This window comes from Chinchilla lanigera, unplaced genomic scaffold (assembly GCF_000276665.1).
Source record: "Chinchilla lanigera isolate Chin_1 unplaced genomic scaffold, ChiLan1.0 scaffold00085, whole genome shotgun sequence".
NCBI classification, from domain to species: domain Eukaryota; kingdom Metazoa; phylum Chordata; class Mammalia; order Rodentia; family Chinchillidae; genus Chinchilla; species Chinchilla lanigera.
This window is the reverse complement of record NW_004955486.1, coordinates 8,108,407-8,131,648: the sequence shown is the minus strand read 5'-3', so window position 1 is coordinate 8,131,648 and position 23,242 is coordinate 8,108,407. Positions and strand designations below refer to the sequence as shown.

The following is a 23,242-nucleotide window of genomic DNA, read 5'->3' as shown; positions in this document are numbered from 1 at the left end:
CCAGGCTGGCCTTGAACTCACTATGTAGTCCAGGCTGGCCTCAAACTCACTACGATCCTCCTGTCTCAGCCTCCCAAGTGCTGGGATTACAGGTGTGAGCCACCACACTGGGCGCTAACATTTAAAGATGGAAGTGTGGATGGCTGATTTCTAACATAGCGTCTTTTCTAATATAAGCATTTGAAGCCCTACATTTCCCTTGAGATGTGGCTACAGGCACACCCCACACATTTTATTCTTTCCTTATAAATCAGCTCAAAGTATTTTGTAATATCGCCTGTGGTTTCTCCTTTGATCTTCGGTTACGTTGCATGATTTAATTTTAAAATACTTAGGAATTTTAGAGATCATAGTGCTATTGGTCTCTACTTCTGTCCTGTTGTGGCCAGAGAACTCGCTCTGCACAGATTGATTTTGTCAGTGTTTCAGGTTCTGCTTTCCAGCCTAGAGGACAGTCTGTTCTGTGAGCATCTCACGCACGTCTGAGAAGCAGCCGAGTTCTGCAATCCCTGGGCACCGGCTCTGTAAGTGTCAGGCAAGCAGCGCTGGGCAAGTCTGCACCTCCTTGCTGCTTTTTCCACCTGCTTGTTCTATTGTTTGCTGGAAGAGATGTGGAAATCTCCGATGATCGGTGTGGGCCTGTTTTCCTTCCTGGTTGATTCATATTCTTTCCCCCTCCCCTCTCTCCAGGGTCTGGCTCTGCAATTCAAGCTGGCCTTGAACTCACTATGTAGCTCAAGCTGGCCTCAAACTCACAGTGATCCACCTGCCTCAGCCTCCCAAGTGCTGGAATTACATTGCATCATCTCTTTTGCATACATATTGAAAGTCTGTCACTGTGTGGAAACCTGTGGGATGCTTGTCTTCCTGATCCACTGAGTTCTTTGTCGTTGTGATATGTCTGTCTTTCCCCAGGCAATATTCTTCTTCCAAAGTCTGTCTGACACTAATACAGTCACTCCTGGTTTTTCACGAGCAGGGTTTGCATAAAACCTTCGGCCTCCTTTGATTTCTATCTATCTTTCTGTTTGAATCTTACTGAATAAGCACCAATAATTCAGTCTTCTTTTATCTAGTGTGATAATCTTTATCTTTTAATCATTTATGTTTAACTCATTCACATTTAATACAATTATCGATATGGTATGGATGGATATAGGTGACCATCTCACTTTTTGTCTTTGGTTTGTCAATCTGTTCTGTTTTCTATGTTGCTCTGGCTTCTTTGGGGTTAACATTTCTTAGATTTTGCTTTATCTCTCCTCTTGGCTAATTAGCTATGACTGTCTTCATTTTTAGTGTCTGTTCTAGCGTTTTCAGTATTTTTCCTTATCATTATTCACCTGTTGTATGTAAAATATATGAAGGTTACAGTGTTATTTCTATTGCCTGTCTTTTGTGCTTTTATTGTAATACATTCTCCTTTCACGTTTTGCTTTAAATAACATCTTAGGGAAAACATTCCTCCCAGACACCCACACGCTTGCAATTTCAGGCGGGCCCCTCTTCCTCATGCAGACCGAAGCTGACATCTGCTATCATTTCCTTTCAGCCTCAGCATTTTCACCCCGGACACGTCTTGTAGTCTCGGTCTGCTGGCGACAAAACTTCAGCATTGGTTTAGAACGTCTTTATTTCACATTTTTCGGAGAGATACTTGCACTAGCAATGCACAGCTTGGCTGACAAGCCTGATTCCTTCAGTGGGTTAAAGATGCGCCAGCCCTCTTGGTTGGCAGTGATCCAGAGTCTCCAGTCTCTCTGCCAGTCTCCTGTCCTTTGCTGACGAACCTCGGAGGTGCTGGCCTTGGACAAGCTCCTCAGGCTCCCTGGGGAGGCCCCACCTCCCTGCCATCTCTCCTGCCTGGCTCTGCTCGGAGGAGGAGGAGCCCACTCCTAGGGGCAGGGGCATGGAGGGCGGGTCAGGGACCAACCCGTGGCAACTGAGCAGGTTCCAAGGGTTTGGGAGAAAGGCGCAGGTGGGGTTGAGAACCACATCCTGCCGAGAGGCCTGGGTGAAGCCTCGTTTTCCCCATGGGTTAAGGGGAGACAGACACCCACCTCCCCCAACCCAACACACCCCTGGTGCAGTACCCATCATGGCCTCTGGGGGCAGCAGCCACTCGCCTTTCCCAGGAGCAGCCCGCTCACTCCCCAGGAGGCTGCGCTCTGAGCAGCCCTGGCACCTGAGCTCCTCCTCCCCTCCCCTTAAGGACAACCCCTGGGCCTGTGCCCTGCCCAGGTGGCAGTTGCACACAGAGGCACTCAGCCCTCCAGGCTGGGCTGGGGCCAGGCAGGGAGAGAACATCAGGCCTGGCTCAGGGCCTCGCCTAGCTTGGGCAGCGATCTTGTACCTGTAGGGCATGTGTGTACCTGTAGGGCGTGTGGTCCCACACAGGACCCAGTGCTGCCCTCTCGTCCTCACGCTGTCCCATGACCCAGGGGGACCTGGATGCGTCTCAGGCACTGTGGCCTCAGTGTCAAAAGGACGGCATAGGGTGCAACAGGGCACGGCTGGCGGTCGGATTTGGGGTGTGGAGCTGCAGACTGCAGCAGACAGCCGAGGCAGGACGGTCTCTGTGTCCTCAGCTGGGCCAGGCCAGGGTGTCTGCCTCCGCCCTCTGCCCAGCTCTCCCAGGTGCCAGGCCAGCAGCTCTGACCACGCGACCCTGAGCCCTGTGCTTGGACCTGGCTGCCATCTCAGGATGAAGAGGGGCACCTCGCTGCCCCCGAAACCTGCTTCCCAGCTCGGCATGCGCTTGTGCTCCCCTCCGGCCTCGCCTCCTCGGCCCCAGGGCTCCCCGCTACAGGGTGGCCCTGCCCAACTCTTCTGCAGCGCTCCACCCTCAGGCCCAGGCTGGGGCCACAAGGGCCAGCCCCTCTCACAACGCCGGGGAGCGCAGTTCCCGGGACCCACCCACCACGCCCCTCCCTGCACAACACGGTGCCTTCACACCGGCCCCGGGGCTCAGCAGCAAGGAAGCACCAGCATGCACCAGCAAGGCCCTGGAAGAGGCTGGGTCTGTGTGCTCCTGGCCGGACCTGCCCAACAGGCAACCAGGCCTGAAAGAACCCGGAGGCAGGGTCTTCCTACAACAGAGGCTCCCACAGGCCTGGTTCCTTCAGGGAAGGCTTCCTGGAGGAGGCAGCATGGAGCTCGGAGAGTGATCACGGGAAGGCCAGAGCAGAGGCAGGAGGGCCCAGTGAGTGGATCTGGAGACGCAGGGGGCGGGGCGTGGTCACGTGGGCGCAGGCCAGCCCAGGTGAGTAGGTGTCCCAGCAGGCAGTGCCAGATGGTGCACAGCAGGTGCCCTGAGCATGCCCCGCCCCGCCCACCCCTCACCCTGATCCCCAGGCTGGGCCTTCCGGCTGGGGCACACCTGGCCCAGCAGCACTACTCCGCCTACCTGGACCTACCCGCACCGTCGCCCCGCCCACCCAGTCCACCTGGCCACGCCCCCGCCACGCCACGCCCAGGAAGTGGGGCGGGCGCCCGGGCCGGGCGGAGCTGCGCTGCAGGTTGGACGGCGCTGCCCCTCGGTTGCGCAGGTGAGCCGGGCGCACAGGTGAGTCCGGAGCGGGAGCCGCCGCGAGGACACTCGGGGCGCGCCGCGACCCTGGCGCCGCCTCCTCGTTCCTCCCCGAGCCCCCCACCCCAGAGTCCGCGCACCCTCGCCCCGCCTGTGCCCGGCCGCGGGGGCGGGGCCTGCGGGCGGGGGTTGGGCTGCGGACGGGGAGGGGACCTGACCCGGCCACCTGAGCCTCAGCGTCCCACCGCTCGTGTCTCCCATCCACGGCCCCTCAGTCTTGAGCCCCAGGCAGCGCCGTACTCCTGCAGGAGCTGCAGCCAGGCTTGCATCCGGGAGCGCGGGGACTCCTGGGACGGAGGTCGGCAGGGCAGGGCCACCTAGGGGTTCATACACAACCTCCCACACAGCCGGGGTCAGCCCCGCCTCCTCTGAGGAGGGGCAGGAAACTCCCCAAAGCTGTGTGCCCTGCCCTGCCCTGCCTCAGTTTCCCCATCTGTAAAACTGGAGCAGGGGTTCCTTTTGAGTTTGAGTGTGTGGACCTGGAGCCCAGCTCCTGGGCTCGTCCTTGGGGTCTCCACACCCCACCCAGAGCCCCAGCAAGGCCCGCAGGAGCCTGAGTCCTTGAGTGGCGGCCTGCGCACCGGCGAGGGGCCCTGTGCTGCCCAAGGCCACCCGTGGAGGCCAGCAGGAGGGTCCTGGCTGCCGGCCCTGACCTCTGTGTCAGCTCCGAGTTGCCGTGCGGCTCTCTTGGAGCGAGCTGGGCTGTGTTCTTGTGCCTCGGGCCTCTGCGTCCTCTGAGAAGTGAGTGACAGGATTGTCCCCTCAGGGGGTGCAGCGTGCTGCAGAACACAGTCCCTGTTCCCACGATGCCACTTCGGTCCACTGCATCCCGTCTCCACCCCACCTGGGGAAACTGAGGCCCAGAGGTGGTGCGGCTGTGTGACCGCGTGGAGGCCGAGTCCCTCTGCCCGGGACAGTAGTCTGCTTCTGTCTGGCTCCAGCTCGGCTGCGCCTCTGGGGTTTGGGTTTCGGTTTCAGGGTCAGTCTTGGCTGCTTCTGTGTGCGGCCTGCGGTAGCTCGGTGCTCAGGTGACCGACCGTCCATCAGCAGCATCTGAGGACGACGGGTCCACAAACCCCATGCGCCCTATTCCCGGGCTGGGGACAGCCACCCTGTCAGGACAGGCCTGGCTCCTCAGCTGGCTCTCGCTGGCTGGACCTGGGTGGGTCAGATTCTGCTGTGGCTTCCTCACCAGGCAGAGAGGAGGGGCTGACCCTCACCCTCCTGGAGCCAGGAGACACCGAGTGCGCGGGCAGGGCAGCAGGAGCCCTGCCTCTGTCCAGGTGGCAGTCAGAGCTCTGCTTCCCTGGCCAGTGCTCCTTTGGGGATCCCTACACCAGCGGAGCCCAGGGTGGGACGTGGGTTTAGGAGTGTCTGGACTTAGAGCCAAGAGCAACAGTGGGTGCTGCAGGCTGAGCAGGCTGCCTCTGAGGCTCCCCATCCCTTTGGAGGGTTAAGGGCGACCCTGTGAGCCTGCTGGGCTTCCCAGCCTCGGCCAGTGGGTGTGTGTTGCGGTGCATTCCTTGTCGTCATGCCATCCTGCTCGGGAGGGAGGTTTAACAGCCTGGAGCCACGTGATGCCAGGACTGGTGACACTGATGCTTTCAGGCTACCCCAGGCAACACACGGAGCGGAACCTGTGGCCACCTTGCAAATGGGGCAGGTTAGCGTGTGACTTACAAGGCCACATTCCACTCCCAAATTATGCATGACCTCAAGTCCCACGCGCGGCCAGGCAGAATTACCGGTGTACAAAGGCGTCGTTGTGGGTTGGCGAGGTTGGATGGACAGTGCTGTCCCCACCAGCAAGGGTGGAGATGGGGGGACCTAGGGGCCCAAGGACGGACCTCCTCAGAGCTGCCCGTGGGCCCCCAGCAGAGGGCAAGCAAGTCACAGTGCAGGGTAATGTGTGTCGTGGTGGCAGCTATGGCCAGAGGCCAGGAAATCAGGCTCTGTGAGGTCCCTGAAGCCAATCTGTGGGGAGCAAGGACGCAGGGCCGGAGGACTGGAGCAAGGCAGCCCCCGCCGCACTGGATCCCGAGCCCCAGGAGCTTCGAGGGATCCACCCAAGCCCCTCCGCTTGCTGCCTCCCACTGTGGCATAGAGAAAAGCGAATGCTGTGAGTGCCGAGGGCCCTGTGTGTGGGGCCTTTCCGGGCTGAGCAGGAGTCACCCCCAAAGCATCCCAGAGCTGTCGTGGGGTGCCCTTCTGGGTTCTGCCCATCGTGCGCAGAACTGTGCATGGACTGCAGCCTCCTGGGGGATCAGAGAGGCAGGGTGAGAGCAGGGCAGAGCCCACACAACGCAGGCATTCCGCTGTCAGCTCAGAATGTGAGCCCCAGTTTGTGGGGACATGGACAGGAGGTGTCCGCATGCTGCAATGGCTCGAAGACTTGCAGGGGGAGTGAGACGCTGCGGCCAGCCATCCCAAAGTTCTCTCCTGCATGTTCGTCTTTGCAGGAGCGCCCTGCTCAGCAAGTCCAGGCTGCCTTTACCGGGTAGATCCGCTCCATGGCCTGTGTGGCCTGTGTGGCCCCTCTTGGATACAGTCACACAACACTGTGGCCAGCTCTGCCTGGAGGGAGAGTCCATGATCTCAGCCCTGCCCCTCCCACATCCCAGTGACAAACCGAGCATCCCCTTTGCAGAAACCAGCGGCCTGGAGGAGAGGCTGCAGATGCTGGTGTGCAATGGGCCCCCAGGATAGAAGTGTGTGCCCTTGAGTGTAGTGGGGGGGGGACCCAGGGTCATCCACCAGCACGATGCCTCCTCCCTAGACAGAAGCATATACTGAGGCAGATGTTTAAGCAGACAGGAGGACTGAGGCAGAGGGGGAATGTGTGTGTGTGTGTGTGTGTGTGTGTGTGTGTGTGTGAGAGAGAGAGAGAGAGAGAGAGAGAGAGAGAGAGAGAGAGAGAGAGAGCGCCTACCCCAGCGGCCAGCCAGAAGGAAGCTCATTTATGGGAAAACAGCTTCCTTGTCCACTAGGTTAAGGAAGATGTTGCATCCATAAAACAAGAACAGGGTGCTGTGAACAAGGAGTAACAGGAGGGCATGGAAGAGCTTTGTTGACATGAAAGCGACAAGAAAAGGTGGTGGAGAGGCTGGAAGATGGACAGGGACTCTCCCAAAAGGACAGCAGCGGGATGGAAAGAGTAGGGGCAGAAAGGCAAGAAATTAGAAGAAAAGGCCAGAGGTTTCCACACTCATTGGCAGGTGTTTCCCACAGAGAGGACAGAATGGGGGAAATTAACCAACACGTGGTAAGCCTCACAGCTGACTGGAAACCAGGAGCGAGCAGAGGGGAGCCCCGGCCAGGCCCTGCTCAGTAAGTGTGTGCAGAAGCCTGAGCTCTGCTCAGGGCTAGCACAGCCCAGGAGAGGAGCTGGAAGGCCCGGTGCCTCCCAGTGACACAGAAGATGGGAGAGGCTGCTTCGGGGGTCTGCGAGGAAGGCTTCACCCGCAGCTCTGCACTCAGGCTGGGGACCAGGCAAGGGGGAGGTGGAGAAAACATTCAGGCCTTCGATAATTCGCCTCCTACACTGGCTGCTTCCGGGGACAGCGCCAGGATGTGTTTTGGCGCTGCTGGGAGGAGGCTGAGTGTCTGGCCCTGGATGCTGGTGAAGCGAGGTGCCGGGACAGGAGAGCAGGGAAGGAGGTCTGGGGTTCCTGGACCGAGGCCTGCAGAGCCTTCCCGGAAGTGCGCTGCATTCTGGAACCATGGGCGGGTGGAGACACTGGGCACTGGGGCAATTAACAGAGAGGGAATCATTAACAAGAGGCAGGCCTGGCTCCCAGTCCCATTGTGCGGTGTGGGCCAAGTCATTTTGGAGGGACGGTGGGGTACTGCTGAGGTGGCCTCCGGGGTCGGGGCAGTGTGGGGGACACCTGACAGGCAGTCTGGGCCTCTCTCAGGTGCTGTTTGGGGTTTGCAAGCATGTGTGTGCACATAGGGCGCTAGTAGAGCCAAAACGTGGACGTGGATGAGGTAGTGGAGGGGCCGCCACTCCCAGGAGCCCAGCTGCAGTGCCCACACCCCTGGGGCACTGCTGCTCCGAGGCCTGGATCCCAGGCAGGAGGTGCCCCAGGCCTGTGGGTGTGGCTAGCAATGGAGCTAACACCCAGCGATGATTTGCAGGCGACGGCTCACCTGACAGGTTCCTCTTCGGGCACCTTCAGGACTTTGCCCCCTGCCAGAGACGTCGCTGCCCACGGTGGGCCGCGCCACCTGTGCCGGCCAGGTCTGGGACACTGACTCAGAGAAGCCTGTCAGACATGGCTCGTGGGAGGCGGGGTGTGGGCCCTGTGGAACCACACAGAATGCCCCAGGGTAAACAGACTGAAAAGCTGCTCAGGGTACAGTGACCCCCGCCCCACCCTGGGGTGCTCACTTCTTGCTGGGCTTACAGCTAAATGCACCAGTGTCTCTCCAGGCCTGGGTAAGCAGCGGATGAGGTAACGAGGGTGTGTGACCTAGGGCAGCCCTGCCTGGCCGACACCACCCGTCACAGACGATAGGCCCCAGGGAGGTCTGGTGTGGCTGCCTGTGATTGGGAATGTCCTCAGGAATGTGTCCTCAGGAATGTGCCTCCTCCGAAGGGGGGAGGTCAGGCTGGGAGTCTCAGCCCCTCCTGCCTTCCTTCCTTCCCTCCCGGCATGGTTTTAGCAAGGATCTCCTGTCCCGGGCGAGCGTGGTGACCAGTCCCCCCTCCCCAAGCGTTTCTGGACTGATGCAGGCTCCAGGCCTGGATGAGCCCACCTGGTGGCTCTACAGTAAGTGGGGGTCTCCTGGGCCCAGGGAGCCCTCAACCCCAGAGTCCCGCTCACCTCTGGCTTGGGATCCTGGGAGCTTTTCGAAGACACTGGAGCCACCTTAGGGTTGAAACTGATGGCTGTGGCGTTAACCATGTCTTCGAGATCGAATCTTACCTGTGATTAATTTTTAAAACACCCCTTTATGATTTAATCTTTCTCATATATCGATGTGTTTGCAGGTTTACTGGATTTTATTTTTGGGGAATGGGGTGGTAATCTCTTCCCTTTTTTGGTGAAGGTGGCTCAGGTATGGTGCTACTCAGTAGTCTGAAGAGACCTTCAGATTCAGGTCTGCCGGAGAACGCTGTTGTTAGCACAGTTATGATTTGTAATCAGATCGTAAGCTTGGGTTTGGTTTGTACCTGTGTCGTTTGTGCTTGTACGTTTGGTTGGACTGGGCTCCTACGTGGTTTCAGTCACGTGTGTCTCATCAGTGACTTCGTCAGCTGTGCTCTATTGGGGTTTGTGGTTTAATTTAGAATTGTGTTAAACTGACCTGTTGCATTTGACTTTTCTTTGCCTTAGTCTGAAGTTAATTATTTAATTTTTGAACTCTGGAATCATGGAGGGAGGTGTGTGTGAACTCCTTTCCTAATCCACGGGAAAAATGACACGGACCATGGTGTCCCAGCACTAAGCCGGGCGCGGAGCCTCACACTGCTGCCGGCCGGTGACTGGAGCCTTGTTTTCCCACCTGGGAAACGTACCTCCCCCGAGGTTCTTGTCATTCATCACATTCGAGGGTCTGGGCAGGTACGAGGCTGCTGGGGAGGGGGCTCCTTGCTTTCAAAATAAGGAAAGAAGTCACTTTTCTCCGTGGCACTCTGGGAGCTCCCTGAGGCCCCTCAGTCCAGTTTGAGGGACAGAGCTGGTCTGCGACTCCGAGGGGCCTCTGTCACTGCCCATGTGACCCCAGTTCCAAACACTTTCCCTGTGGGACCTTGCAGGCTTGTCACAGCGCCCCCTGGAGGTGGGTGGTGCTCTACTGTGCCCAGCTTATGGATCCGGGAACTGAGGTGGGTGGCCGCCCTTGCTTATTGAGAACATCAGGTTTCCAGATCCCTGGAAACTGGGGAACCCTGTGCATCAGAGGGACATGGTGAGAGCCGTGAGGACAGACCTCAGAGGGCCAGTCAGGAGCTTGGAAATGGCCTGGCTTACCCAGGGTGTGCAAGGACCCGCCCTGGCTGGGTGTGCACGCCGCCTCTCCCCCCGCCGGGTGTGCACTGTCACAACCTCAGCTGTCTGGGGCTTCCTCAGCACATGCAGCACATGGTCACACAGCAGGGCAGGGTGCCATGGTGCATCACGTGCCAAGCCTACAGGGTCTGCCCGCAGGGACACATGTCCCCTCTCACTGCGTCTCTCCCCCAGCCAAAGCCAATCTTGGGACTGTGCTGACCCCAGGGGACAGAAGGGGTGACACTGCCTGACTCTGGAAGCAGGAAGTTGGCTATGTCAGGGCCCGGCAGTGTCACTGTAGGGCCACAGGACAGCGGACAAGGGACACCGGGTGCCAGGGGCCAGAGCATTCAGGGGCAGAGGTGGCAGTGACAGGTGTGGAGCTCAGGGAAGGCATCCTGGGCTTCGGCTTGGGTTGGAGCTCAGCCGACTCCTATGTCCCCGGCAGCCCTCGCAGCAGCTGGGGTCCAGGCTCAGGCTTGTGCCCTTTGAGGCCCTGATATGGGATCAGCAACCCCATTCCAAGTCAGAAATGCAGGACGTGAAAGCGTGTTCCCTGCCCCGAGGGAAGTTTCACGGACGGCCAGCGTGGCCACGGGAGAAGGCGGAGTGGACAGGCCTGGGCGCAGGTCCTGCTCTGCGCCATGCTGTGCTATGTGGTCCCAGCCCCAGGCCTCCGACAGCCTGCGCCTCCCGGGAGTGGATGGTCGGGCACGTGGAGTGAGGCAGGGCTGTGGTCACTGCCGGGCCCTCTGATGCCAACCTCGGGAAAGGTCCCAGAGCAGCATGACTGTGCCCCCAGGGGCCGCGAGCAAGTGGTTCCAAGAGGCCCTGTGGCCACCAGGTGTCCAGGTGGCAGTGAGGGACTGAGCCAGGATTCTAGTCCAGGGCTGCAGGATCCTGGGGCCCAGGCATGCAGATGACCCCGCCTACCCCAGGTCAAGACTTGCTGGCACTGTTTCAGAGGAAGCCGGGTGACCTCTAAGGTCCAGATCAAGCCCTGGCTGCACCTGTCTGGCCCCTCTGAGCTCAGAAACCAGCATCTGCCCCGGGCCCAGCAGGGACGAGCCTTCCTCCTCAGATGAGCTGCATGCAGGTGTCGGGCCGCCCCTGGCTGTCCCTGGGGGGCTCCTAGTGACCAGGGCTGTGTGTGCCACATCCTGGGTCTGTACCAGGGCACTGTCTGTGCCATGGCAGATGCCCAGGCGCAGGAGGGGTGCAGGCCTGGGGGACCTGGGACGAGGCCCTTGCTGCCCCTCCTCACCTCTGTCCTTCCCTCGAACCCCAGGCGCCTGCAGCCGCCCTGTAGCATGTCCCAGCGGCACTCTGATAGCTCCTTGGAGGAGAGACTGCTGGAATACCGCTTCCACTCAGAGCTGCAGTTGGATGCCAACGGCAACCCCAAATCCAAGCTCCCCATCACCCGGGGCTCCCTGCGTTCCAAGACCAATGCTGCCTTCGAGCCAGAGTCCCTGGCACCCCCACCGTCACCCACAGAGGACAGGGAGCCACGAGGCATCGTCCTGAGCACACAGAGCCCCGCGGCCCTCAAGATGGGCACTCAGCAGCTCATCCCCAGGAGCCTCGCCGTGGCCAGCAAGGCCAAGACCCCGATCCGCCACCAGAGCTTCGGGGCAGCCACGCTCAGTAAGGAGGCCGCACGGCGGGACCCCCAGCTCCTCTCAGCCCCCGGCTTCTCTTTGGATGACATGGACATGGATATGGGCCCTGCGGGGGCCCTGAGTCGAAACCGGCGGAACCAGTCATACCGGGCAGCCATGAAGGGGCTGGGGTCTCTGAGCAGCAGGGGGGACTCCAGCCAGCTCACCCCCAAACTTCAGACTCTGGCTGAGGAGCCCAGCCAGCCGCCCGCCCAGTGCCCAGCCAAAAACAAGGTAGGGGCCCTTGTCCCTACCTCTGTCCCCGCTCACAGGTGGGGAGGGGTCGGATCCGCTCCTCTTCCCCGCCTTCTGCTGCTGTTTGCAAGCCTGGCTGCGGCATGCCGGGCGCTGGCAGTTTATGCTGGTGCAGGCCAAGGGACGGCGGGGGTGTGGACATCCCTTGTCTCACCTTACACACGGGCAGTGAGGTGTGGACAGCTTAACACCGGCGCCCCCACCCAGAACAGAGCGTCTGTCAGAGCCCAGGGGCAGCCAGCCTCTCTGATGACTGTCTAGAGCTCTGACAGGGACCCAGCTGCCCGCTGTGTGTGCCCTGGTGAAGTCCGAGCCTTCCCTGCCTCCCTCAGTGGCTCTGGGGCTGGGTGGGCAGCTTGCCTTTCTCTGCTCAGCCCACAGGGACAGTGACTCTCACTCTGAGTCACCACCCCCCTGTAGTGAGGGGCAGACTTTTGTTGTGGGCACCAGGCTGGCCAGCGTGGGACTGCGAGGCCCTCAGAGCCCACCCTCTGTTTGCTCTGCTTCCTGGTCTCCTGCCCCATCCGGTCCTGTCCGGTCCTGCAGTCCCTCTGTCCGTCCAGCCAGGGCTTTCTCTGCTGTCGAGCCTGGGGAATCTGGGCTTCTCCAGACGGTAGCACTGCAGGGTGGGAGCCTGTGGCACGCATGCTGCGGCGGGCTGTCTGTCTCCTTGAACGCTCCGGCGCCCCTCCGTGGCTGCCCATGGGGTAGAGTGGGGCCTTGCAGCTGTGCAGCCCCTGCAAGGTCCTGAGCCGCCCTGAGCTCAGCTCCTCAGGGCAAGCCCGTCCGGCCACGCTCGAGCAGAGCACAGCCGCGGGGCAGGGCCGGGCTGGAGTCCGGGAAGGGCGTGCTGGCTCCAGCCTCTGCCCCCAGGAGCCCCTTGTTTCCTGGCTCCTGGCATGAAGAGGCATGACCCCTGGCAGGGTGACAGCCACCAGCATGCAGGGGCTGAGGGTGGCAGAGGCAGGTCCCCTGTCCCCACAGCCAGCACTGTCCTCAATCCCGTGCCCAGCGCCCTTTCCTGACGACCTCCGACAGGCCCCAGCTGGGTGCCAAGCTGGGCCCAAGGGGCACAGCCCCACCCTCAGGGAGCTTCCAGGACAGAGGGGTGCAGAGGGGTGCAGAGGGGGAGGTAGAGTGGATGCAGAGTTGGGGAGGTGTGGGGCAGAAGGGGGAGGGGCAGGCTCGGGAGGCCCCACCTTCCTGGCCAGAGAGGAGTTCGCAGGCCCCAGCTGGTTCTGAGAAACTGGCCCTGCCTTCCTGGAACTGTGCACCTGTGAGGCCCTGGCATGCCAACCAAGAAGCAGGGCTCAGGTGGGGCAACCAGGGCAGGGGCTCCCCAAGGGCTCTGGCCCCAGATGCCTTCACCCATCCCCTACTTCTGGGGGCACTGACGGTGCCAGGTGCCAGATGGTAACCACCCCACCGCAGGCCCCCAGCACACACCCATCTCTGCATCCCCCAAGCCACTCAGAACTCCTGGAGCCCCAGGGCCGCGCTCCGACCACACCCACGCCCTGTTGGCTCGGGCAGCACCCTAGACCCGTACACCTCAGTTTCCCCTCAGCCCCGTTGCACTGCACACCATCCCACTTGTCCTGGCCTCTGCTTGGCAGCCCTGGGGTTATTTTGAGCACCTGTGTGTGTGGGCAAAGCCCCTCCTCGGGCACGGTCTTACACATCCGTGGTGAGGTCTGTGGGCCCCCAAGTGGCACATTTGCTGCAGATCCACACCCTGCCAGCCCCAGCAGCTAACGTTTGTGTCTCCTTTGCACAGAGGACGCTGGGCCGGAAGCGTGCACACAAGGGCTCCTTCAAGGACGGTGAGTGGCCGGGACAGCAAGAGTGGGGGTCTGGTTGGTGGCTGGGAGGGTGACAAATGGGCTCCGTGGGTCCTTCAGGGGCTGATCTGACCGTGCAGCTCTGGCAGATCCCAAGTCTAGGCAGCTTCCAGGGCTCCCACGCAACTGCAAGGGCAGGGGACACACAGAGCCCCCGGAGAGGGCTGAGGCCAGGTCAGGGCACAGCCCCAGGCGTAGGCGGCCATGCCACCTGCTCTGCAGAGTCTTCCAGGCCCAGGAGCTGGCATTGGCCTTCCCTGTCCAGGAGAGGGGCGGGGGACCCCAGGGGCCAGGGCAAGGTGGGGGCTAGCCGCTGGTGGGCAGGATCCTGGAGGGGGCACGCGGCTCCCGCCGCCCAGCCTCCCTCCCCTGCCAGCACCACTGGCACACAGGGCTCTGGTTTGTCGCTCAGCCTGGCCTGGAGGTGCCACATTCCACACTGTGCTGCCACCGCAGGACCCACACAGCCACAGCAGCCGCCAGCCAGTGGGCAGCCTGCGGGGGCCCCACACAGCCTGATGCTTTCGAGGGTCCTGGGGAGCCCTGGGGATGGTTCAGCCCCCTCTGAGCCCCCCAGCAGACAGGTGACCTTGCTTCTCTCCCCAGACCCCCGATTCTACCAGGAGATCCGGGAGCGGGGCCTGAACACCAGCCACGAGTCTGATGATGACATGCTCGACGAAGCCCCTGTCCCCGAGGGGACCCAGAGGGTGGACACCACCATTGTGGTCAAGAGCTACCGGCCTGCCCAGGTCACCTGGAGCCAGCTCCCTGAGGTAGGCCAGCAGGGGGAGCAGCCAGGAGGCCCCGGAGCCGCTCCTTCCCAGCCCACCATGGCCCTGGTCCTCGCAGGGAGGTGGAGCTGCTTTCTGGACCCTGGTCTGTGCCCTGCGCTGCCCTTTCCCTTGGGGGCTGCCCACCGGCCTGCGGGTGCTGTGGGATTGAGGGAGCCCTTCCCAGGGCATCCCCAAGCCTGGGAGAGCCTGGGAGTCCGAGTGGAGAGCTGTAGGGGTGAGCGGGGCTAGGCCTTGGTTTCTACACAAGCTGGGTGCTGGGGTGAAGCTCCCATTGCCCCTCCGCCTGGTAGTGGGGCACCCTGCCCAGTGGGAGGAGGGAAGAGCGTCAGGGACGATGGCCTGGAGCCTGGGCGTGCAGCTGCTGGGGGACACTGTGACCCTGTGCCCTGTGGCTTGTGGGTGTGGCGGGCAGCTGGCAGGGTGGGCCTGGCGTCCCCTTTATCTCCCTACAGTGGGGCTCCTTGTTTGCCAGCCTGGGGAGCATGAGAGACCCTCTGTGCTGTGCTGCCTGTGGGAAGCCCAGCGAGGGTGGCTGCTCCCCCAGAGGGAAAGTCCAGAGCATGTGTTTGTGCCCAGCTCTGGGCTGGCACCCAGCGCACTGCACCCCAGCGAGGCTGCCGGATGCTCAGACCCAGCCGCCCAGCCGTGGGAAGAAGGAGGGCCTGAGGCCGGGTCTGTGACTGACACCTGTCTACCCAGCCTGGCAGGGAGGAGGGCACGGGGGCGGCACCAGGCACTGTGGTGGTGTGGCCTGCCCAGCCTGTCTGGGGATGGGGCATGCCCTGACTCAGGGAGCCCTGCTCTAGCCAAGGCAGCCACCGGCGGTGGCTTACGGCGTGGGCAGTGGGGATGGAGTTGCCACCCTTCCCTGGCGGCAGGGCCCTGTGTCTCCCCCTGCCTAGGCAGAGTGTGAGTCACCCCTGTCCCCTGTGCTGTCATTCCCAAGAGCCACGCCAGCATGGCCTGACCCTCCGATGTCCCCACTTTTCATGGGCCACCCCAGGAGGCTCCCCAGAGAGGAAGGTGGGGCGAGGGGACCGGCCAGCTCATGCCCAATGTCACTGAGCTGTGCCCAGGAGGCCACAGGTGCTCTGCCCAAGCCCCGCCTCCAGGGCCAGGCTGTGCCCTGCATTGGCTGTGGTCCAGGGAGGACGGAGGTGGGGCTCTGGTTCCGCTCGGGGTGGGGTGTGACTCCTGGGTCTGGGTCTTCTCAGGTGATAGAGTCGGGTGTTCTGGACCAGCTGTGTACTGAGGAGCGCAAGAGGCAGGAGGTGAGCCCGCATGGCACCGGGGAGGGGACGAGCTCCCGGAGCGCCACCCCCATCCCCATGGCTGCCCCATTCGCCCTCCCCAGGGCCAGGCACTGTCTGAGCCCCACCTGTCCCCTCGTGGACCCCCAGGGAGCCTTGCGGGGAGCACCACCTGCTCAGAGGCCGGCCGTTCCTGCAGCTCCTAAGTAGCTGAGCCACAGTGCAAACTAGGGACGTGGGCTCGCACCCTGGGCTGCTGTCCTGGGCTCCGTGCTTCCATGCCCACCTGCTCCTGCCTCCTGGACCAGCCCTGCTGTCCGAGCACCTGCCCAGGCCCATGCACTGCCCCGCCTCCCGGGGCGCAGGCTCACCGACTGCTCCCACAGGCCATCTTCGAGATCCTCACGTCTGAGTTCTCCTACCTGCACAGCCTGGGCATCCTGGTGGCCCAGTTCCTGCAGTCCCCAGAGCTGCGGGCCACCATGACACAGATGGAGCACCATCACCTCTTCTCCAACATCCTGGACGTCCTGGCCGCCAGTCAGAGGTGAGGCTGTGTGGAGCCCACCACGTGGTTGTGGCCTGTGCTTTTCGGGTGGGCTGCCAGGAAGGCCCCTTCATCCTGGCTGGCACCGTGCCAGTGTTGGCAGAGCCCTGGTCTGCGTCCACGCGGAGATGGTTTGGACCAGCTGCTGGCTGGGAGGGAGGGAGCATGACAACCTCTAAGGGCCCTGGAGGCCACCAAAAGTGGCCTTGGGAACAGGTTGAGCACTGGGTGGAGGGCATCCTGGACTTTCTTGAACACCATGGTATTAGCATAGACAGCTGAATAACGCAGGTGTGTGCAGGGGGGGTGCGTGATGCAGGCAGTGGTGCCCACGTGCTGCCAGGTCAGGCTCTGCGGTGCCTGATGGCCGCCTGGGCTCTGGTTGTGGGACCTGAAGGAGCAGGAGGCACTGGGCGTGCAGGTGTGAGTCTGTGGACATGTGCGTGTCTGGGCCTGTGGGTGTTGCAGCCCCAGGAAGGTGCAGTCCCGGTGGCTGGTGTACCCCAGGAGACCCCAGGGCTGGTGTGGGACCCCGGCAGCCTGCTGGGGTCAGTGAGAGGATCGTGCTCTGTGGTACCCCCTGGGCCCTTGGCAGTGGAGGCTGCTGGCTCCTTCCTGTCAGAATCAGCCAGACTGGCCGAGCCCCACCCTAAGTCTGCTGGCCCTGGGACCCCTAGAATCCGGGTTCATGAGGGGTCAGGGCCAGAGACTTTCCTGTCCCTGGAGTCAGGCACTTCTTGCAGGGTCTCAGTGAGCAGCCGTGGGACGCAGGGGAAGAGAGGGCAGGGGCCTGGGATAGCGGCCGCCCCTGCCCCGTGTCGACCCCGCCTTGTAGCCTCCTGCCCACCGGGCGTGGTCCCTCTGCCCCGAGCAGCCTGTGTGCTTCTGGCCTCTGCGGGGCTTCAGGCCTTGGCTGTGGCTCTGGCCTCCTCCTCGTGACCATTCACAGTGGCCTCACTGTGGCCTGGGGCTGTCCCAGACCTTTCCACCAAAGCCCTGTGGTGCGTGTGGAAGGCCTGTGTCCAGAGCGCCACCTGCTCTCTGGCGTGTCCACAAGGCCACCTGTCCCGACCCTGGTCCTCAGGCTCAGGTGGCTGTCAGAATAGTGCTCAGCAGAAGGGTCTCCTTGTGAGTAGAGGATACAGCTGCGTCCTAAGGGACCACTGCCCATATCAAGACTGGGCAAGGGGTTCTCAGATGGTCAGTGGTCTGGCAGAGGCCCCGTCTGCCTTGTCCAGGGCCTAGGGAGGCGGGCAGCCTCAGGGACTGGCTCTGGTATCCTAGAGATGGACCAGAGGCTCGGTCACCAGCCTCACGCACCTGGAGGCCTTTGTGGGCCCAGTGAAGCCCAGAAGAACCTGGGGCAGGACCTGGGGTTGGCTGTGTCTATCCCTATCACCCCAGGCTGGGGCCTGGCTATGGAGGAGGGCAGGGGCTGACAGTCACCTCCGGGAGTCTCCCTGGGGCCCGGCTTGCCTCCCTGCGTGCCTCAACTTCCCCCTTAGAAAAGGGTGGGTGGTGTTCAGTGAAGGTTCTGGAGCCTGCCAGAGAGCTTGGTGGGCAGAGCTACATAATGTGGGACCTGTGCCTGGAGGCGGGCATTGCTCCCTTGCCCCTCAGGGCCCCAGGGACAGCCTCTCCATGCCCAGGAGGCAGGCGCTTGTGCCTCCATCCTGTGCTTCCTGCTGGGGTGGGCATAGGGTTGGGTACTGCCACGGAGGGAGCATAAGGAGCTGGTCTGTTCCAGGGTTTCTCTGGGAGGGCTGTGGCATAGGCGTACTGCCTGCCTGCCTGCGGGCCCAGCCACCTGCGGGCCCATCCTGCGTAGGACCTGAGCTGATGGGCACCTCCATGTGCTGCCTCCAGCTTGGTTCAACTCCTGCAGGGCGTGTGTGTGTGCATGCACCTCTGCATAGACACCTGTGTCTTGCATGTGTGTGTGCATCTGGAGCACACTGCCAAGACGAGCCCTAACTGCCCTCCACGCCCAGGTTCTTCAAGGCCCTGGAGCAGCGGCACCAGGCGCAGGTGTGCGTGGAGGACATCAGCGACATCCTGGAGGAGCACGCAGAGAGGCACTTCCACCCCTATGTGGTCTACTGCTCCAACGAGGTCTACCAGCAGCGCACGCTGCAGAGGCTGACGTGAGTGGGCCCCGCTCACCCCCTCACCTCCGGCTCCATGCGGCCCAGACAGCCGGGCCCAGCGGCATTCTCTCCACAGGAACAGCAATGCCGCCTTCCGCGAGGCCCTGCGGGACATCGAGAAGCAGCCAGCGTGCGGGGGCCTGCCCATGATCTCCTTCCTGATCCTGCCCATGCAGCGGGTGACCAGGCTGCCCCTTCTGACCGATGTGAGCATCGAGGGCCCGAGGCATGGCTGCTGCCCCCAGGGCGGACGGCCACCCATGCCCCACCTGCAGGCCGCGTGTCCCCCCAGGCCCTGCACCCCTCTCTGTCCTGTGAATAGTTGCAATGACCATTTTGAGACCTTGTGAATACTGGGGTCACTGAGGCATCGGTGTCATAGTTGCCCTCCCCTGTAGAGCACACAAGCATGCATACACTTGGACACGTGCACGTAGACACACACGTGCACACCTGCACACAGATGCACATGACCGGAGCCCAGCTGAGGCAGTGGAGGCGCAGGAGCTGGGGCTGAGGCGCAACCCAGCTGCACATGGCCTCGGACCCACCGGCCTGGAGCTCCAGAAGTGGGGCTGTTACTGTTCCCACCTGGCCGGCCGGGCCCTGTCGGGGGCTGTGTGCGCTGTGGCCCGGCAGGAGTGGTCTGGGGGCCTCGCCGCCCTGTTGGCCTCCCGGGGTTTAGAGTTGTGGGGAGCCCTGCTCCATGCAGGCCTCCAGGAGGGGACTTGGCCCCTCACGGCTGGTGTCTCCTTCAGACCCTCTGCCTGAAGTCCCAGGGCCACCCCGAAAGGTACAAGGCTGCCAGCCAAGCCCTGAAGGCCATCAGCAAGGTGAGATAGGGTGTCAGGGTGGGGAGGCAGGGCCGGGGCGGGGAGGTGAGGTCAGGGTGGCCGTGGGGCCAGGATAGAGGAGAGGAGGCGGGGTCAGGGCAGGAGAAGGGATGCCCAGCCCGGGTCCTGCCCCAGGTTTGTCCCCCAGTTCTTCCCCCAGCCCTGTCCCAGCTTCTGCCCCCACCCCCCATGACGCAGACAGTAGGATGTGATAGTACTGATGGGAAAACTGAGGCTTGGAGCCAGTGCAACCAGAGGGCAGGTAACCAGGGCGACCGGGGGCACAGGGGGCTAGGCCATCCCACACCTCACCCCTTGCTCCCTACCCATGCCACTGCCACGGGGCTCTGCAGCTGGTGAAGCAGTGCAACGAGGGGGCGCACACCATGGAGCGCACGGAGCAGATGTACACGCTGCACACACAGCTGGACTTCAGCAAGGTCAAGGTGGGTGCCCGCCCCGCCCAGCGCCCCCTGCTGTCCTGGAGGTCAGGACCACCTCATGGGCCTCAGGACAAGAGGCCTCCAGGGGTGCCCACCTGGCATGGCTGTGCCTTTGGTCTTTCCCAGCCTCGGTTTCCCCTGTGGGAGCAGCCCCCTTTTCATGCCCCTGTCCCGAGGCTGGTGGTGGATGGGCGAGGGTGTGGGAAGAGGCAGCCAGTCCAGCTGGGGACAGCGTGGCAGAGGATCCGGCCAGGCGATGCCGGGCTCAGAGCTGTCAGTGGTGTCACAGAGCACGTTAGGGGCGCAGGTGGGGTGCAGCTGGACTGCTGGCCCAGCGACGGGCCTCTTCCCTCCCTTCCGCTCTGTGCCCGACCCCTGTCCACCCAGCTCAGTGCCAGGCTCCAGGTCAAGGTGCTGCACTGTCCATTCGGGACTCAGGACTGGCCGGCTGAACACCCTTCATTGAAGGCCCACGTGTGACTCACCCCTGGCCCCTGTCCAGCCCCCGTGAGCAGCCAGCCCGGGCCCTTGTCCACCTGGCCACTCTGTCCCCAGTCTTTCCCGCTGATCTCTGCCTCCCGCTGGCTGCTGAAGCGAGGGGAGCTCTTCCTGGTGGAGGAGGCCGGGCTGTTCAGGAAAATCGCCAGCCGGCCCACCTGCTACTTGTTCCTGTTCAGTGACGTCCTGATCGTCACCAAGAAGAAGAGGTGGGCACCGGGCTGGCAGCCTCGGCGGGGGTGGCTGTGGGCCGGGAGGGACCGGGAGCGGCCCTGAGCGCCCCACTTCGGCCGTGTCACACACAGCACGGAGTGGCCCCCTGCTGGCAGCCTGGGCTCCCTCAGGCTTCAGGGACCTGGAAGCGTGAAGCCCCTGTGCCCCGGTGCCAGGCTGGGGGTCAGCTCTCGGGAGCGTCGGGCTAGAACCCCACTGATCACCCATGTCCCCACAGCGAGGACAGCTATGTGGTCCAGGACTACGCCCAGCTGGACCATGTCCAGGTCCGAAAACTGGAGCCCTTGGAGCCGTCGCTGCCGGGGGGCGGCAGCCGCAGCTCCTCCGTGCCCCACCCCTTCCAGGTGACCCTGCTGCGGAACAGCGAGGGCCGCCAGGAGCAGGTCCTGCTGTCCTCCGACTCCGCGTAAGACGGGGGGGACCCTGGGAGGGGCAGCCCAAGGCCACGCAGGTGCAGCGCAGGGAGGGTGGGAGCCGTTGCTCCTCAGGCTGTGCCTGGAGCTGCTGCGGCCTCCAGGGAGCACCCCTAAACAGAGCAGCATGTCCTCACGGAGCTTGTGTTCCTGGAGGGGACACTGGACTGTCCAGTGACCAGAGCAAGGGAGGGAGGTGGAGGGGGAAAACAGGCAGGGGCAGGTGTGGGGGGGGTTGGTGAGGAAGCCTCATTATGGACCAGGTGACACTTAGTTTGCCCCGAGGCAGGAGGCAGTGAGGCTGTGGGCTAGGGAGGGATGCTCTGCAGAGGCACGGCCATGCCAAGGTCCTGGGGCAGGGGCTGGAGCACAGGGGTACGGGGACAGTGAGTAGAACAGGTGCCCTGGGACCCGTGGAAGGAAGGAGGGAGGCCTTGCTCATGTTCTCCCTGGCCCACAGGAGTGACCGGGCCCGGTGGATCACAGCGCTTGCCTACAAGGAGAGGCAGTGGCAGGGCCCCACCAACAAAGGAGGTGAGTGTGGGTGCCAGCCTGGGGGACCAGCCACACCACAGCCTGGCCCGGGACACGTGTCACCACATGTGCTGTGTCTTAAGAGGCCCGGCGTGGGCCCTGCAGCCACAGGGCAGACAGGGCTATGCGGGGCCCGTCCCCTCTGCTGTGCTGAGGGCCTGGGCCTGTGCCCTCACCACACCGCTTCCCTCAGAGCTGCCCCAGGTGGAGGTCACCAAGGCCTACTTCGCCAGGCAGGCAGACGAGATCACATTGCAGCAGGCCGACGTGGTGCTGGTCATGGAGCAGGAGGACGGTGAGAAGGTGGCGGGAGGTGGGGGGGCGTGGGGTCCGTTCTGAGGGACGGGGGTGCCGGTGTCCCCAGGACCAGCCCCACGGGGCCGCGGGTGCAGCCTGCCTCTCACCGTCCTCGGCCTGTGGTCAGGGTGGCTGCACGGAGAGCGGCTCCGCGACGGAGAGACGGGCTGGTTCCCCGAGGACTTCGCGCGGCGCATCACCAGCCCCGTGGCCGTGGAGGGCAATGTGCGCAGGATGGAGCGGCTGCGGCTGGAGACGGATGTGTGAGGCAGCGGCTCCAGAGCCGGGCCGCGGCGGGTTCAGCTTCCGCCCGACCAGTGTGTGGCCCTGCGTGGCTCCGACCCCGCGGAAGGACGAGCACGCCTGCCCTCCAGGGAGGAGTCCTAGGGTGCGGCAGGAGTCTGGCCCCGCCCTCAGCTCCTGGCCGTGGCACCCCCACCTGCTGGGCCCCCACGCAGCTGCACGAGGCTGATGTGATTGAGGGCCATTGCAGCCATCCCTGGGGACAGTTCGCAGACGGTCTCCCCGTGGCCTTCCTCCCCACGTGGATGAGGCGGGCCCCCGAGAGCCCAGTGGTGCCTGCGCTCTCCTCTGGGGCACAGGAAGGAGGGGAGGGGCATGTGGCTCCCGCAGGGAAACCTCACTGGGAGCTTTTCGACAACAGTAAAGTGTTTCTTTACAACTTGGGTTTCCACAGTGAGCCTGAGCCCAGGTGAGGCCATAGCCACGGTCCCCGTGAAGCCCCATGAAGTCCGCACGGTGCCATGGCTGGGACTGGCCCCTGCGTGGCCGCTCAGTGCTGCTCCCTGGCTCTGGCCCATCTGCCCACCGACCAGACCCGTGCGGGCAAAGCCCTGCCCCAGCAACCAGGGGCCAGCGTGGCCACAGCTGGGCCTTGCAGGGCTGGACATGGCCATGGGGACTGACAACTTGGACCCCTTCGGATGGGCCCCTGGCCCTTCTTGCCTTGGGTCGTGTTATTGGGGTGGGGGTCCCCAATACATGCTGGAGAATCTGCCCTGATCCCCCTGGGCCTGGCTTCTGCCTGGGAATCGGGGTGCATCTTCCCAGACAAGCCGCTGGGGCAGGTGCAGGAGGCCGTGGTCAGGGCCGGGTCATGCAGAGACCCTGCACCAGGAGGGCCACGCCTCCCCAGCACTGCTGTGGCCTTGGGCGGTGGGAGGGTCAAGTCCAGTGCAGCCTGGGCAGGGGTCTGACCAGTGGCTGCCTCAGGAGGGGGCAGGGCCAACGCTCAGAGAGAGGTGCGCTCTGGAATGGGTCACGAGAGACAGGGCCTGTCCCCCCAAGCCCGACATGCCGGCAGTTGGGGCCCTGAGCCGGTGGGCTGGGCCAGTCCCGCTCCTCCCAGGACAGCTTGGCGGGGCTGTGTGTGGTGTGCACGTGTGTGCTCGTGACCTTGTGTGGCTGTGTCTGGCAGACAGGAGCAGGCGGATGGCACGTGGTGTAGACCAGCTGCCCTGTTGCCACCTGCTTCTCAGCCCCGCTGAGAAGGGGGCTCTGGGACAGTCAGAGTTGGTCTGAGGCGGGAGCCCAGCCCCCCGCGCACAGCAGTGAGCGCTGCAGAATGGGCTAGAGGGGCTGCAAAGCCCAGACCTGACTGGCCTGTCCTCACGTGTCACTGGGGCAGGGGGCTCGCTTTAACCTGCAAGTGGGGAAAGCAGCCGTAGCCGCAGTCGCAGCTCAGCAAGGGCCGAGCACACGTAGCATGGGGTAGGGGACAGCCCAGGGCCCACAGGGAGATCTCTGGGCGCCGGGTCACCAGGCCAGCCCACGGTGGCAGGTGTCCCCAGCCCGACCCACTGGGACCCTCCCAGCCCGGGCGGCCTGTGGTGAACACATCTCTCGCAGAGATGCCTCCGACCTCAGTCTGTCCTCTGTGGCCTGTA

General features: G+C 63.1%; 1 protein-coding gene across 3 annotated transcripts; it reads left to right on the top strand.

Moving 5' to 3' along the window:
- Window positions 1-3,464: 3,464 nt before the first annotated feature.
- Window positions 3,465-22,358, top strand: Arhgef16 (Rho guanine nucleotide exchange factor (GEF) 16). 3 transcript variants are annotated; one of them, XM_005404152.2, is made up of 15 exons: window positions 3,465-3,565; window positions 10,874-11,480; window positions 13,279-13,324; window positions 13,949-14,118; window positions 15,354-15,410; window positions 15,776-15,936; window positions 17,928-18,080; window positions 18,160-18,289; window positions 18,842-18,916; window positions 19,270-19,362; window positions 19,915-20,066; window positions 20,309-20,497; window positions 20,965-21,038; window positions 21,232-21,333; window positions 21,463-22,358. In XM_005404152.2, the coding sequence occupies exons 2-15, from the start codon at window positions 10,896-10,898 to the stop codon at window positions 21,600-21,602; spliced, it is 2,127 nt and encodes a 708-aa protein (XP_005404209.1). In that variant the 5' UTR covers window positions 3,465-3,565; window positions 10,874-10,895; the 3' UTR covers window positions 21,603-22,358. The 3 variants fall into 3 exon arrangements, with proteins under 3 accessions (XP_005404209.1, XP_005404208.1, XP_005404210.1); XM_005404151.2 differs by having other exon boundaries at window positions 3,466-3,548; XM_005404153.2 differs by lacking the exon at window positions 3,465-3,565 and adding an exon at window positions 8,245-8,361.
- The last annotated feature ends 884 nt before the right edge of the window (window positions 22,359-23,242 follow it).